General features: G+C 38.9%; 1 protein-coding gene across 5 annotated transcripts in view; it reads left to right on the top strand.

Annotated features, from left to right (window-relative positions):
- Nucleotides 1-4,421: 4,421 nt before the first annotated feature.
- usp2a (ubiquitin specific peptidase 2a) overlaps nt 4,422-17,444 on the top strand; it is a 37,453-nt gene continuing 24,430 nt past the window's right edge. For 2 of the 5 annotated variants that reach the window (XM_067506797.1, XM_067506793.1), the window contains exons 1-3: nt 6,185-6,271; nt 6,987-7,106; nt 14,191-15,025. In XM_067506797.1, the coding sequence (XP_067362898.1) occupies nt 14,258-15,025 (768 nt within the window). In that variant the 5' untranslated portion in view covers nt 6,185-6,271; nt 6,987-7,106; nt 14,191-14,257. Of the gene's footprint in view, nt 4,640-6,184; nt 6,272-6,330; nt 6,410-6,445; nt 6,467-6,986; nt 7,107-14,190; nt 15,026-17,444 lie in introns of those variants that run through there. The other 3 variants (XM_067506794.1, XM_067506795.1, XM_067506796.1) reach the window with 3 other exon arrangements.

The raw sequence follows: 17,444 nt of genomic DNA, 5'->3' as shown, positions 1-17,444 counted from the left end.
GTGATATTTTGGACCCTGTCTCTTGTGAATCCCACTGACTTTATGAAAGTACACCACCGATTGGGTATGGTGCCCCTTTAAAACCCACATTTATTTGTGGATGTTCCTTTTATCCTTTACATCAGCATTTCATCTCCTAAATAACAGGAGGTAGGCAGGTGTACTGTAGGTGTATTTACATTTCAGGTCATCCTGCACAGTAGTACTTCCACCAAAGATAGTATATTATTAAGATAATGCAGAATAAATACCAGATGTGCTGCTTTGCACCCAGCATCCACCTTGTATAAGGGGAGCATTGCTGTTGGATGTCCACTGGATGGTGATTTTTCCTATAGCAAGCAACTTAGCAGAGTAGGGGAGTCCTGTTGTAGTTTTCCATCTAAGGAAAGAGCCACAAAATATGTGTCATCAGTATCTGTGCTATGGTTTTATTTACTTGTTGTATAAAATTCAGCTGTGTACTTTAGTCTTTCTTTTTTTACATTGTTGCTGCCATTCAAAAGCATTAATATAAGTATCCACTGTCAAATGTTACAATATTTCCCTCACTATTGTAAGTTAGTAATTTATTTTCTGACAGTACTACTATACTTGAATATCACTAGGTATAATATAACTAAGGAGTCGGTATGAAGGTGTAGCAATGGTGAATGGCAGATCAGGTGAATGTAGTTATAACACTGAAACAGGTTTCTCCATTTCATCAGTGCTGAATTTACGTTAGTGTAGCATGAACCACCGCCGTAGAAACCAGCACAAACAGGCCACAGGGCACCGCTGGCACCGACATCTATGTCTCAAGTGTTTTCAGTTTTCCATTTAATGTAAGATTTGTTTGAAGGGAGAACATGTAGTATGCAACAGATTTATTTTTCAGATTTATTAAACAATGCACTTTAAAGGAACTTTTTGATTAGGCCTGAGGAAAATGTCTGTTCTAATATAAGTGTATGGTTTACCTGCTGAGTTCACACAGATTTATTTATTTTTTTGTCTGAGGATTGAATCATATCAAATGGACTTCTTTCTTCTTGGTTAGAAATGTTTTGCTACTTATCCAAGCAGCTTCTTGAGTCTGGCTGGGGAACCCAGTTATATCCTCCAGAGTAGGTTTTTGTCCCACCCTGGCCGGAATAGGCTTGTTAAAGTGGCGCAGATAACCAAACCTGGATGACTGAGAAGCTTTACAGACATTATTTATTGTGTTTCCCTTACCGTTCAACCCATGAAAAAGAAATGTTTGCAACTGTTAAAGCCCCTGAAAGTTTAAATTCAGAGTATTTCTCTGTAACATTAGTCATTATTATTAATATTATTATTATTATTAAAGCAATTATCAATCCATTTTCTATACCAGATATCAGTTTAAGTTTATTTTAAAAAATTCATATTTGTTATTTATCAGGAGTTGGCTTTATCAGGTCTGTGTGGGTATATTTTGGTCAGACTTGATTGACAGTGTCATGGAAACATAAACAAGCACAAGTCATTACATTTTGATCCAAATTCTGATTCACCCAGTACGCTTAGTTGCAAAAGTTTGCATATCAATAATAAAAGGCTAAAAGAGTAAAACAAATATTTTTGAAATAAATCTAACGTTTAATGCATTCGGCTACTACAAATATTGCTTCATCATCAAAAGTAACAAAAAGTCAAGGAGTGCATAAAAAGAAAGTTCTCCTTTGATACATGAATTAATAAAACAATAAAAAACATGTACTAGCTAAATACATGCAATTTTTTTTACTCTTTTTGTTTTTTGTTTTTAAAGAATGCAAACATTTGCACCCAACTGTACGTGACGTCACACTTTTTAAAAATGCTTTGAGACTCATCTTTTCAAACGAGTGAACAAAAAACAGAAACTAACAAACAGAAAACAGATGGTTCCAACTTGAACAGTAAATGGAGAGTTTATGTAGAACCTTATCACTCATACTAAGAAACTGAGTCAGAACATGAGGCCTTTTAAAGAAAACTGCATCATAATAGTACTTGAGCAGGTATTGTAAATGTATTTTTTGATTGTTTATTGGGTTGTTTTTGGCAGTTGTATTTCTCTGATCTCAAGTCAGATGGACATCATATCCACACATTTCCAATGCAGCTAAGCATCAGGATTTGGTGCCAAAGATTTTAACTTTGAGGCCCTCTAGCACTGCCTCTAAGTCTGATACATACAGGAAAACCCGTTTTAGAGGCAGTGACTTAAAAGTTCCATCAGCAGCATCCCCTATGGATAACAATGCAGTGGAGCCATATGAAGTGTTGTACTTGTAGCCTGAGTAAGAAGTGACTGTCCCTTTTAAAAACACACCATTTGCTCTCATCACCAGTACCATTCACATTGCTTTCTGCTTATTTATATTTTATGATTTAAAGAAATTTATCCACATTTTGAGAATAGGCTTTGTTTCCTCTTGCTGAGACTCTAGATAAGTAAAATTTATACCATTCTCATGGCTATGGTCTTTAGACTTGCTGATAGGCAGATTTTGTTTTCAGACAGAGCCTGGCTGGCTCATGTTCTGACTACTGTAAATTTATTCTGCTAAGCTATTGGTTGTTGCCATTTTTATGTTTATTGTACAAACGTGAGACTGGTTAGTATCCGTATCTGTTAATCTAATTCTCCAGTGAATAAGTCAGGAAATCTAAATATGTTTCCAAGAATTTCAGGCCATCGTTCAAATAAGTGTTCTAAAAACAAAATTAACACAAAGAGCAACCGAAAGTGGAATCTTCCTTTGAATTCAGTCAGGTATAACCTAATATGTTCTTTCTCCTCCCCAAAATTGGTGCCATCTGTTGTTAGTTTAAGCAATTAAACAAATGAAAAGTAGACATTCTTGTTGAAGTACTAAGAATCTCAGAAAAGTAATAAACTGATAACATGCCAGTTTAACAAAAACGAAACACTCTTCTGTTTTATTAGCGCTTGTCTGCTGAAATAGAGAAAATGTACCCATTGAAAAGATCCACATTTACTTTGCTTAAATACTCAACACATAATGCTAGACATCTGGCAGCTTTAGTGCAGAGCATCCGGTTTAAAAATGGAGATCTGTTAAACTAAATAGATCTGCTATTCTGGATACATTGGTAAATACACTGCTTGTGTAATCATCTGCCTCTAAAAGTAGTGTGCCAGAGCTCACATGTATCTCAGAAGGTTATATTTGTCTTTGATTATTGTGTTATATATTATATGGTTTGAATAAATATGCAGGATGCACAGGTTTCATCCCTGCTCACACTCGTACACCAATATTTAAGCTAATCTGTTCACTCAGTCATGTAACATGGGACTGTTAATATTTGCCATATAACACAAAATCGTTTTTTGTAGGAACCTACTGCATATGAAGTATTGAATGAAACTGATTGGGCCATCTTTCATGTGTTAGTATATGTAGAGAAAGATGATTATTCAATGGTAATAAATGACAGTTTCCCTCATCTGTGTGTGACTTTGTTTTATTCACAGCAGCTGTGTTGGAGCCACGTCAGGGGTCCTGATGTGTTCTATACAGATATTACAGTGTGATTTCTATTGCTCATTCAGTTTGGTGCAGACACACACATCCCAGCATGAATGACTACACAAGTGCTGTAACCATTTATCAGATCTCCCTAAATATTTGATCCAACCAACAATGAACACAGCAAGAAATGTGTTCTTATCATGAACTGTGATATTGCAAGTCTTCTTTAATGCAGTATTAACCGCACATAAAAATAGAATGGTTCAAATGGCAAAATTATAACAACAAACCTAGTAAGCAAGATTTGTATTTATTACCTCTTAGGCACCTACAAAATGTAAGAGTGGTAGCAATTAAAATTCGTTTGTGGATGAATCAAAGGCCTGTCTTAATGCTTGGAAGTTTACACCCGATTAGATATTTTTTAACTTTATACATATTACAATTATTGTGTAAAATGTCTGTTCAGCTTTGCAGGGTTCACATATACATCAGCGTACACATACTGCAAAAAAATAAATCTCTCATTAAATAAAAAAAAACAAAAACGTAGGCCTACATACAGTTTAAATGTGAGCAAACCTATTTAAATCCACGAACACTTAGTGGGTGGAGTAAACAATTTATAATTCTTGCCAGCGAAAAGCTGATATTTTAGTTGGTATGTAGGTCTACACGGGGGGGAGGCTGGGGGGTCGGAGACCTAAAATACTTAATGGAAAGAAGTGTCCGTCTGTCCCATATGCTTGAATATATCATTTATTCAATGAAAGAAATCTCTTATGTTTACGTTCGTCGCCATGGCGACGGTGCAGGAGGCTGCTCGCGGCTCTGGCATGTGACCTTGGCAGAGCAGAATGAACCAATCGGAAATCAGCTCCGTTGCCGGACTGACGTCACAGTTAAAGAGAAAAGAACCGTTACTCGGTCGCTGGAACTCTACAACTGCAGGGGACAGGAGATATGGCTGAATACCAGCGTACACTTGACTAAAACACCGTGGCGGTGTAACGTTAGTCTTCGGTCCAACTTTCATACTTTACGGGAACTTAAGTAAAGGCCAACAAAAGCAACACAACCCGGCCAGAAAGACACTTTCTGGGGGCGTTTCTGTGCCCGCTTGGATCTGGACGATCTCCAACTGTGGGGTGAGTGAATGCAGTTACCTTTCACCACCGTGTCCCTGGTAGGTGCTGTTCTCTTCCAAGGACAGAATCACCAGGCAAACTCTAGCCGTGGTATGTTCCCTCGCTTGTTGGGAATAAATCCAGAATTTACCGAGCACCGTTTAAAACGTTTTAAAAGTCACAATGAATCGCCAAAGTATTCGGCAAAAACGGGGCTGCGAAGCGACTCGTTATTTGAGTATAATGTCAAGTTTTAAGGCGGCAAGTTGGGGTACACCTACTGCCCTGCGGTGTGTTCAAGGGGAAGAGTAAAGCGGGACCAATCTCAAAAGTTCAGCTTTTGTCGAATGAAGTCTTGCTTATCTTCCTAATAAGAAGGGGTTGATTTCAGGTTCCTAGCTATGTTGTTACCAGTTTGATGTGCGAGGTTTGCCCATAACCAGTGTCACACAAATGTACACACTAATGTTAAGTTACAGTTTGTGGCAAGGTGGTCTGCCTTCAAACACTGCCCCTGTCTTGGCTAGTGAACAGTACACTACTTGAGTTACCTTGCTTCATAGCTAGTCAACTGAGGTTGACCGATGCAGGCCGATCACTAGGGTCACTCGCATCAGCTCTGGCCTTGCAGGCTGTCAATAAGCGCAGTGCTAATCTTATAATTCACTACTCCCCATTTCAAGTTTCTCACTGAGAGTCTCCTCTCCGGCCCCTTCACGGACAGTGTTCCCTCTTCCATCATCGAGCAGCGCTGGTAAAATAGGAGTGGTTGTCAAATCACGTGTGGAATACGATGTCCCTGTTCTTTATGTGGATGTGTTTGAATTGCATTTAGTTTTGCCTCATATCAAAAACCGCAAAGAAAGGGTCATGCTGCAGTGCATCGACCATGGCTTTTGACCGGGCCATTGTCGTCCCATCTCCTGTCAGTGTCATGTAATGCCATACCTCTCACTAACACTAGCCTGTCTTTTTCCATTGTCTTGTATACACACGTCAACTGTTTTCCTGTGCTACAAAACACTGTTATGTGGGAGTTTGCTGGTTAAATTGTTTCTGGCATACGCATGTATTGTGACTATTTTATATACACGTGGCCGGAACAAGAGAGACCAGGTGGAAAATGACTTTAATTTTGAAAAAATCAATATATATGTAAATACATGTAGATGTCATGTAATGAAATGCATTTAGTACTGTCAGCATTAAAACTGAATTTTAAAATTCACAGCATGACAGCAGCCTATGCAGTAACGAGGCCACTTTAAAGAGGCACTATTACTGGAGCAGTTATTACTATAGAGATGCCTGTGGATGAATCCGGATCCTGTGAAGCTTGCCCCCCTTAGAGGTTTAATTTCTAAGAAAGCAGACAATCTGCTGGCTACAGCAGTGTGGTGAACTTGTTGCCTACCCAGCTTGACTTATAAAAAGTCTTATTGGCAGTCCTTTAGGAGCAAATTGGAATGCCACTGAGTGTTGAGTGACCTGTAGAGGTCATAGGCATCTGCTATATTTACCAGTTCTGTAACTTGATCTGTGCCATTCTGGTCCGCTGTGCTCATAATATCCTCTCACACTCTGGGGCCACAGCCTCCCAAGTAGTACCCCATTGCTTTCAGTCCATTGGCCCGACCACTCAGAACAACAAGGGTGAGCCTCTTATGGACCAAATTAACTGCCACTCTTCCTCCCTTTTCTTCTTTTAGGTGCCTAGTTGTTAGTTGAGTACGTAAGGTGTGGGCTCAGATGTAGAATATGTCTTTCCAAGGAGATGATCATGGAAGATTGGTGATAATGTTTGGGAAAGTTTTGGAGTTTTCTAGCTTGAGTAGAAGACCTGAGAACGTATTTCTTCAGTAGAGCATAACATGAGTTTATACGCATGATGTTTTTCTTTGTAGTGAATGTATATACAGACTAGTACCTGATTGTACTGGCAAAATTTGATGCAGTCAAACTTTCTCTTTACCTTGAGCTTTATATTTGAGCAGCTTTTGCTTTGTATTTGAAATTACGAGTTTGTTGATGGCCTGACATTAAATCGCGGCATGTATGCTCACTTTATGCCGAGCATATCTGCTGTTATGTGTCAAAGTGTGCTGTGAGGGACAGCATAAAATAGAAAAAGAGACACTGACTCCATCTGTCTTCGTAATTTTTGGGCTCTAGGCAATATATTTCTCATGCGTTGCATTTTCCTCTTTGTCAGACAAGGATTGTTGTGATGATAGCTGTTGTTTAACAGCATATATCTAGTGATGTTTTCCTATTTCAGATTACACTTCTCACACATCTCATGTCGCAATTTTATTGTATCTTAATGTATTGATGGTTTGACATGTAGTGTGTCTGTGTGTTTCCACAGATTTGATCACTGTCGCAAAACCTGCGTGTATGTGCATTGTGGGGTAGCAACAGTAGGATGAGCTGCCCAAAAACGATCACAGCCAGGGGTGACTGACGCACAGCTACAAAAATACAGCAGGTAACTACTACACACACAAGCTGTTATACACATACAAACAGTGTTCAGGTGATGGTCAGTATCCCTCATAATACATGTAGTTCACAATGTATTCCTGTTGTTTCATATAAGAGTTTTACTACTTGTATAGTTAAGATGACTCGTCTAAAAAGTTAGTAAAATAACTATGTTTTATGTTTAAATGACTCACAGAAATGACTAAATTGGAAAGGTGGTGTTGTGCGTCAGTTCTTTCTCAGTTTACAGCATTACTGCCCTGTAGACATTTAAACTATGACACTAATTGGTCTTTTAAAATGCTGCCTACACTGCTATAAGTCTCAATCAGAGTAGAAAAACAAGTCTAAGATAATTCCAGATTTGATAAAAACCGATTTGTTTCCCCAGACACAGTATCAACACATATATCTTTGTATTAGACACCCAAACTACATTGAAATGTATGTGTTATATAGTGATGGTAATATTCAGATGCCTACAGGAGAGCTTTTAGTAATAGAAAAATGCTCTATAAAATATCTAAATGTTGAGAGGTACTGTCAAAGCCTCCTATCACACGCATTGATTGAACAGCACTGGCAGCAATACCGACATAGCCTTTCTGAATGTTTAGAATGAGGCTCGCTCTACTGACCAATCAGAAATAAGAACAGATTTTCTGCTGCAGAGCTGTGCAGGGCATGGTAGAGCATAAAGAGCAAAGCAAATTTTTTTCAGAGAAGGCAATGATTTGTTGTCATGCCTCAAAATTATGCATCCAGATGAGTCCATCATCAATTTATTTCATTTGACAAACATAGTTTTATTTGGCATTCATTCCTGTCCCAAACCTGTACATTGCTTTACTTTAATTTCTTTTTCCCTTTAGTATCAAAATACTAAATAATATACATTTTATTGCACCCCACTAGACTTGACTATAGGGGAAAACGGAAATGTTGGTAAAGTATTAAGTAGACTTTAAATAGTATGGCTTTAAAAGACATTTCAAATTTATTTCAGATTGATAGATTTTGTTGCAGAGGGACAGAATGTAAATGCAAACAATGCAAGTTAATGAGACTATTGGAAAAATGTTTATAATAAAATAACACATTTGGTTGTAATAATGTAGAAATATATGTTAAATGTCTGTTTAAAATTATAGAGTTACTAATTGGCCAACTAATAAGTTCAGTAAATAAAGGATTAAGCTAATCAGCAGCAGGGGCTGGTGAATCAGTCACCGAAGGCTGCAGATTAAGAACTCTCTGAGGTCATTGCTGGCATCATGGCCTCTTACATGAGTCACTAACATATGGTGATGATGCGAAATGCAAATTTGTTTTTAAAACTTGGTTTTGTAATGAAGAATTGGAATGAGGGTAAAATCTTCAAGGAATTTTCTTCTTCAAGAATATCAATTTGAAATGTGAAAAAGGTACAAAATTTGAATGCAGTGCTTGGGGATGTGACCTGTTTTTGAGAGTTTAATATTATGCTCGATAATGTAAATACAAAGATGACTGTGCTGTTACAGTCAGAGCTCCAGTTTTCTGCCGGAGGTGCCAAGACAAGTGAAAACCATTGATAAAATCTCTTCTTCAATATCATTTTCATAAACCATATGTTTTTAGTTGTCATTTTAATTTAATTGTTTTGTTTGGCAATAATTCTTGTGCTAGCACAGTATGTTCCGCTACCTACTTTTTTCCCTTTATTTAAATACAGAATTATATTGTCCTGCTACACCCTAAACTTTACTGCTGAAAACTTCAAGGAGTTGATTTTAACTAGTAGCTAGTGAATGGATTGAATATGTCAAACTACCAGGCAGAGAGAAAGGGGCAGAGGCGTCAGTGTGGCCCTTCACAGACAGTCCCTTATCTGCTCACATTTCAGGGTATATATATAGCCTCCTGTAAGGCTGAGCCAAACCCAACACAGCTCAGGGAACACCGAATAGCCCCCATGTTGATTTCTAACATTATTCCCCATGCAAACACTATGTATAATGTATGTTATGGTAATTTTAGGCCCGTAGGTAAGTGTCCATGTGTGCCACTACAGCTATTTGAATTTTTTGAAGTGATTGTAGGTTTAGAGTGTATACAATTGACAAAAGTAGCAATTGTTCAAATTTATTAACTATTATTTACTATTTTCTTGCAACAAACTATGGTATGTATATTATGGCAAAAGTCATTGAAGGTTATTTCCAAATCTTAGACCAAATAAAATAAAAATGTCCAGTGTCAAAGGTTTATTTTGTAGTGACAAATTATTAGAAATTTATCACACAGGTCTTTAGTTTTCTGATAGTTCTATGGAGCATCTTAGTAGTTCATAGCTTCTTGTCATAAATTTACAGCCCTCATGTGATTGCTTTGATTTAGTCCCACTTTCAACTCCCGAAGCAGGAGATACTTGTTTTCAGTAAAAACAAAAGCTCTGGAAAACCATTTTACTGTACCATTCTAACCCTATACACAAAGTTTAGCGAGCAGCCACTATATGGAGAAGACAGTGGAGTACTATTTATCTGCAAATGAGCAATGTATTTCCCTGAAGAGTTACAAGGAGGGAAAACTGCACTTTTCACAGCTAGAAGTGAATATTTCTGTTGCTCTGTGTCCGCTAAATCTGAAAATAGGCAACTGTTTCATTAACATGTTTAACTTAAAATAGTCTGAAAAATACAGTCTGAAACATGTGGGAGTAAGATCACGTACAGTGACTGTTCTTAAAAAGAAATTACAACTGTTAAATCAATGTCATTTCTGGATCAGCAGGAAAATATTTAGTACTCCTAACTGCAACTTCAGTTTCTGCAAATTAGCAACGACTGCTGGACTATTAGAGCAGTGCAAAACTGCTCCCCCTCATGTAGGCTGAATAAAAGTAGGAAAAATGAAAATGCCATTCAATCAGATTTGTAGGGTGTTGATGATATGCTTTGTTAGATCCATATAGTTGTTTATTTCTTTTTTATTTTGTAGAAATAATCCTTTTGATTCACTAAAGATACACTACACAGTACAGGTATGGGCAAGTTTTTCTGTAATGGTGTAAAATAATAAGCTTATTGTGACACATTTATTTTACTGTCTTCATAGTGTTAGATGTATCTGATTTTACATAGACTTTTACACTCACGGTTCTCGTCTCACTTACTCGGCTGAGATTGAGCTAACAATTTACTACGGTAGAACACTTCCACACACTCACAGACGCACATACTTTCACTCCAAAATCACAAGAGAGCGTCCATCCTGATGCGCCATTCATGCAATGTCACCCTGGGGCATGCTAGCTCTGCTATCCCTGCGTCATCACACACTCTCCCAACACAGTTGAGATTGGCTCTGCTCTCTAATAGACCAGGGGGAGAACAATGTGACTGACTCATTAGAATGATTGATTTTCAACAGAAGCATATTTTATTGGAATAATAGGTGTAATGAAAATTAACAAATCTCTTTTCCCATACATTTATTTACAATATTTATTACTTTATAAAGTTCCTTAGTATATCCTCCATTTTTTCCGTTTTTTAATCTAATGTTTATTTAAATCTAAACTTCAAAAAAAATCTTTCTAAAGTACTTGTATGTTGCTTAAAGCTCCTCAAAAGGAAATGTAATTTTACCTTGTGTTGTCCACCAGATGAATGTAAGTCCAATAATCCAAGTTGATTAAGAGTGCTGATACCAAAATTTACCAAAATTTGGAGGCTGTAAAGCCAAATCAATGAGAAACTTCATAGTGACATGGTATTTATCTGTGGGCTGGTCACTATAGACAACCACTATATCATTACGCACCCATTTATTCCATTAATTAAGTAAACAAATATTGAAGGGTGCAACTTTAAATTGAAAATGTATTGACATTATTACTTTGTGAATAGACAGGGAACATGTTTACTGAAAAGTAAAACACTACTTCTAGTGATAATTACCACTTTAAGTACTACTTGCTTGTTTTTTCAGTCATCTTTGTTTTATGTTCCTGTGCTTTGTGTTTTTAGTTGCGCTAGAATCATATTCCAAAAAGTTAAAGTAAGCAGACAAGTTAAGTTTTGATCTTGGTTTTCTGAAACATGCCTTGTAAGTGAAACTTCATCTCTTCAGCTCATTGCCAAAGACTGCCAGCAGTCAGCTGCTAAAATCTTCTCCTCCTGTACTCCTTGCACTCACTTCTTCCACTCTGTTGACAGCTCTTCTAATACAGATTTACCAGAAGCTCTGTAGTGGAATATTTTTCCTTTTGTTTTTCTTTGACCTCATATTTAATCCTATTTTATCCTGTTCTGTCATTTTCCAGATACACAGGCTTGTTAGGTAGAGTTTTCATTTCCTTGGTGGTTCTCTACAGGAAGGAAGGGAGTAAAGAGCATTAAGTGCAGCCACTAGGCTCTAGCTCTCATAGTAAGTGTAAATTGGTCATGGAATGTGTCCTGCTGCTACTTTTAAGTCCTTTATGCGTTGGTAGCAAGCAAACAAATGCAGTTTGTGGATGGTAACTATGGTAACTACTGGTTAGCACAACCTCAGGGGAGGCTGAAAATGCAGAGTAGCCTGTGTGTGTGTGTGTGTGTGTGTGTGTGTGTGTGTGTGTGTGTGTGTGTGTGTTTGCGGGTGTGCGTGTTTGCAAGAATGCCGCATTCTCGTGCCTGTGCATGTGTTGTTGTTTCCGTGGAGACGTCTCCTCTCAGGAGTGAAAACCATAGTTTGCTATCATTTTATCAATCCTGTGTGTCCATGTTGTGTAGTGTTACTCCCACGGGTGTAACTAGCTGCTTGCACTTCACTCTCAGCAGCTCACCCACCAGACTAGCCCAAGCTTGTTTTGCTCAGCTGGCCTGAATCTTTGGATATGACACAGCTTTGGGAATACAGAGAGGTGTATACATAAGCCAGTTACAGTTAGATTCAGCAAGGCCACAGTAGCAAAGGCAAGGGTTCAAAATACATCTATGCATCCCTTATTTGACAGTTACAGCATTCCATTATATGATCAAATCCCAAATAAATGGAAGACAACCACAGACCTCAATTTGTTAAGAATTTGTAATTGTTAAAATATCTTGTTTACACAGTGGGACTTACAGTTTTGTCAGATACAACATGCCTCATTGTGTCATAGATCATTCAGGATTCTCGCTGTGATTTCCCTCACACATTTTTATCCATGTGCTTACACAGTGTGAGCAGTCACATAATGAAGGCTTGAGCTAGTGTGATGATAAGAATGTGGTGGGCTTACCAACTGCAGCTAGTGGAATTAGCAGTAATGAATAATTTTTGCCTCAAAGTCAAACACAAGCTTTGAGAACAGTGCTTGGCCAATGTTCCTACTGCCTTCAGGCAGCAAATTACAAGCTCAGATTACAAGACACTGGAAAAAAATAACTGGACAGAAATTTTGCCTAGGAGTAGTAGTTTTATTAGTATTTCAGCTTGTGCATTTTCCTCAAATTATAAGCTTATTTAAGGCTTAAGTACACAGATAAATGCCTATTTTCTAAAATATAAAACCCAATAGTATTTGAAATGAATGCATTAGATCCTGGAAAGCTGAATATTTATGAGTATTTTAGAAAATATTTGAGTTCAACATTTTTGTCCATGGCTGATGCTGATCCAACTATCTAGCTGTCCATTATCTTTAACCTTTTCAGAGTTGAGCAAGAAGCAGGGTACACCTTGGACAGGACAGCTAATGTTCATATATATATTTAATTACATACATATTACATACCTATGCATATTTAACAGGTATATTGATGCTACTAAGCAACTAAAAAAGGGCCATTGCCAATTAACTATGTAGTTGCCAAGTGCATTTCAGTCCACAAAACCAAAATATTTCTCTAGTTCATCTGCTGCCAAATTAAATAAACAATCTCATAGATCGACCAAGCCTGGCTTTAGATAGCTGACTGAAAGTAAGTGTTAGATGCCTTTAGTCTCATTGGCTTAGCAGTACCCAACTGAATAGCCGCAGCTGCCTGGCCTGCCTATGTGTGTTGGCCAGAAGTGTTTGTTGGCCTGACTCTGGCCCGTGGCCTGTCTACCTACCCCAGATCCAATATACTGAATTATTGATAAACCTGTGGTCACAGAGACAGGCAAAAGGAGAAAGCAATAGAGACCCTGAAAGAGAGAAATTACACTGAGGAGAAGTAAGTGCCCTCAGAGAGAAGGCATGGTGCCGAGCAGCAACCAAGAGAGCAAGAGGGGATAAGGAGCAGTAAGAGAGAGAGGAGGAGAGAGAGGCAGATTAAAGAAACAGGAGCCTCCTCTACTGAATTCAACACTGATAGCAACACCAGATACTTTCATTTATTCAGATGCTGATGTCTATGTGAAGAAGAGCCTCTGTCCCTCAGCCACTTCATCCAGCTGGACTCTCCTATTGTAACCGTGGGAGAGGCACAATATACTGAGACACAGAGGAGTGGTGAAGCTGGTGGCCTGTAAGAGCGAGGATTTCCATTCTGAGATGTCAAAATATTGTTCCTATTTACTTCTTTGATTTAGGACAAGGGCTTCAGGGGGTGTCTCCTTTTTTTAAACTTAAGTTAACTCTCTCTCCCTACTGCATTATATAGGTTGCCATGAAGAAACAACACAGTTTGACAGTTAAGGATATAATCTACAACCTGAAACATTACCTACATATTGGAAGTATCAAGTTATTGTAACTTTATTTTAATGATGCGGCTAATAGCTGCCTGCATATCAGAAATACACAGAAAAACAGTATGATTTGTAAATTGGTCAAAGTAATATAGACTACATGCAGTTTGTAGAAATTAAAATGTGACAAAATCGTACCCAGTGTTTTAAATAATTATCTTTGTTTTTGAGTCACCAGTTTGAGGAATTCATAAGTTTATAGGTTCTCATGATTTATGCCAAAAGGATTGAATTTTAATGGAAGATCAATATTGAATCATTTAGTGTTAAAAACAGATTATTGCTTAGAGAAGAGAGAGTAAATGATGCCCTATCTACATCCTGCATTGCTGCTATAGTGTAAGCATTGATTTGATTCTTGCTGATGAACTAATGCTTGTGTCACTTTGCTGTGGCTACAGTCGATGCGGTCTTCCAGAGACTCTCCATCCCTGTGGCTGAGAAACCACCAGCAGCAGCAGCAGCAGCATGTCCCGCGTCTCCTCTACCGCCAAGCGCTACGCTGGCCCCTCCTACACCAGCCACTACGGTTCTTACAGCTCCTCCCTGACCCCAGGTCTTACTTCCTACAGTGAGCGGGACAGGCTGTCCGGCTATAAGCCCTCTGCCACCTCCACCTCTTCCTCAGGTTACTCCTCCAGTTATCTGAGCAGCTCCGCCACCCGCAGCCGCAACTACAGCACCTCATCAGACCCAGATCGTGACCGGGGTCGAACCATCCCACGCACCGACATACTTGGAAGCAGCAGCAGTCGCCGGAGCGAGAGCCTCAGCAGAACCCCCGTCAAGAGCTATGGGGGATCAGGGCTGAGTGGGGGGTCAGCTTACCCCAGCTACAGCACCTTCTCTTCGTCCTCAGCCCAGTCCAGCTACCTCTCTTCTTCACCGGTGGCCTCCAGCATAGCCCTCAGTCGACGAAAATCTGTATCCCAGAGTGACTTGAGCAGGGACCTGGCCTCTCTGGGCCTCAACAACACCTCCTCCTCTTCTTCATCCATCACATCCTCCTCCACCAGTGCCCTGCGGAACTACCGCAGTCGCAACAGTGATGTGGCCGACTCATATGGCACTAGCTCACGCCCTGGCTACTCAGGCCTGTCACGGAGCTCTACTCAGGAGGCCCTCTCGCGGAGCTCCACCCAGGAGGCTTTCAGCAGCAGCAGCAGAGGGTTCAGCTCTTCTACATGGGATCCTAGCAGTAATAGGGTGTCTGACTCCCCCTCCAGGGACTCCACGGTAAGATAATGACGTCTGTTCTTGCAAATGTTTGCTTGAAGCTTGCTGCTTTTATTTGTGGTGTACTTCACATGAGGGGATCAATATCCACAGCCTGAGTAAGGAGAATAGAATCAAAGCTGCAGTCATTACCAGAGAGGCATACTTTCATGCTTTTAGTTTCACATACATGACAGAGCCCAGCTTCTGAGTGTACTGGTATTTACCAAATGGGGGCACTGTCGCTCAAATCAATTACAATACACTTAAAGTACACACTGTACAACAATATAGCAGACATGTTACACTCTCTCACATTCCTTTAACCTGTTCTTTAGTGGGAGAATTATTTTCCCTTAACATAATAAGAAACTGTCCAAAGTTCACTGTTTCAGTGTATGTATGTAACTCCATGCTTACTTGACAAATAAACTCTTCGCACAGATACCTGACCCCTGCTAAACCAGCAATAAGCTCACTTACACTCACTTACCTCTCTGATGGTGCTGTTGATGGAGGCACGATAAGCTGGGTCTGCGGGCCACTAGCCTCGTTTATATGCTCAGCATTAAAGACCAAAGTTTTGTCCTTGCAAGTCAGAAAGCACATGTAACCCACTTTTCATCCTGATTAGTCCCAGTAATGACTCACACTGGCAGCAGTTGAACAGGTGTAACTAATAATGTTACTAGTGAGTGTTTCAGTGTTTGCAGTTTTGTTCTCGACACGTGATTTTTACGGATCTAGGTTTGTAATAACCAATGAAGAAATACTTCCTTTTGTTGTATGCACATTCACACAGGTGTTTTCACTTCTTCTGGCTGATTTGATCTCTGCTCAGGCTGAAAGCGGGTGACACTATACTAGGAATTATGTGAAGTCAATGGAAACTGTATACTGTACTAATCAAAATGTATGTACACACTCCTGAGGAGCACTCTAATCAGTCAAATTATAATCAGCTTTGTGGGCTTACCATGGGTGACAACATCAGAAAAATTATCAGTTTTGGCATAAATGTGTGGTACTAGCCAGGTTACTGTACAAAAAAGTATTTATGTTTAGTGATGCAGCCCTTGTACAGTGATGACTAACGCTGTGAACTTTGTTATATGCACTTATTTACTTTACCATATCAAGTAAAGGAGATTTAGCAATCTAAACAAACTTGTCTTGTGACAGGACTGCTCGCTGTCATCATGACGTATATGTACTGTAAATAAAGTAAACTCAGCTGGAACTCAGTCAGATGCTAATATTAAGCTCATACAAATTGCCATTCACAAATAGCTTAACCTGACCTAACATGACATGCATGTTACAAAATCCTGGGCTTTTATGAGTCAGAGAAAAAGATCACTTTACCACCTATGAGACTACTGAATAACAGAGTAGAATAACAGAGATGTGTTTGTACTAAAGCTATTACGGTTAGATAAAAAAAGATGCCTTGTTCATCCTTAAAAACACTAATGTGGAATTGAACTGTATATGAGCCTTATCACTGAGAGACTTTTCTTATTCATGGTTCATGACCTATGCATCAAGGTCAGGTTGGTACAGTAACTCATACAGTACCAGCTCATGTCAAAACACATTGGTCAGTGAAGAAAATTACTTATTAGTGAGGAGCATTTAGAAAAGAAGACCAGTTTGTTTCGTGTAGTGGAAATGGCAAGTTTGAACCTACTTTTACTCTTATTTAACCTGTAAAGCAATCAGCACCTATCCATCATATCACGTGGCTGGATGTCACCAATATTGTTAATTAACCCCAGGCCTCTGTTATTCCAGGCACATTTAATTACATTCTCCTCCTAGGGCTGGGCTTCTGCACTGATATAGAACCCAGAAATGAGGATCATGGCTTTTATACTGTATTGCTTAGAAATAGTGCTGAAGTTTTCATTGTTTCCAAATCGACACTGCAATAACTATTGTTTAAAGTAAAACAAAGAAGCAAACTTTATTGGAATATACATCAACGGTAAAAAAAAAACTTTGTCAATAAAATTGGTTTATTACCACAAACTTAACTGCAATACACACCTCATGTGTATTGCAGTTAAGACGTGTGTGTGTGTGTTGTACTGTGTGAATGCATGTAAATATGTATCATTCATTAGAAATCCTTCAGATTGTGACCGTGATATGGAGTGGGTGTGCACTGTGTGCTGTTCCTTGTCGGGTGTGCCTAATGTGTACTGTCTGATACATTTTGGGCGGGAAATGTCAGAAATTAGCTCACAACCGATGTGCATCACAATGACAGTCCCTGTGACCATCTAGTGAACTCTGATCATTTTGTATTAGGTTAGCTTTCCTCAAACAATACAGTGGAGTGGTGCCTTGTTTTCATGACACTGAAGCTGATGAAAGATAAAGAGTAGAGACTCTTGTCATTCACCTTCCATGCCAAGCGTCTTCAGCATATAGTCAA

This window comes from Channa argus, chromosome 6, assembly GCF_033026475.1.
Source record: "Channa argus isolate prfri chromosome 6, Channa argus male v1.0, whole genome shotgun sequence".
In the NCBI taxonomy this organism is placed as follows: Eukaryota; Metazoa; Chordata; class Actinopteri; order Anabantiformes; family Channidae; genus Channa; species Channa argus.
The sequence above is the reverse complement of the archived record's forward strand: the minus strand, read 5'-3'. Positions and strand labels throughout refer to the sequence as shown.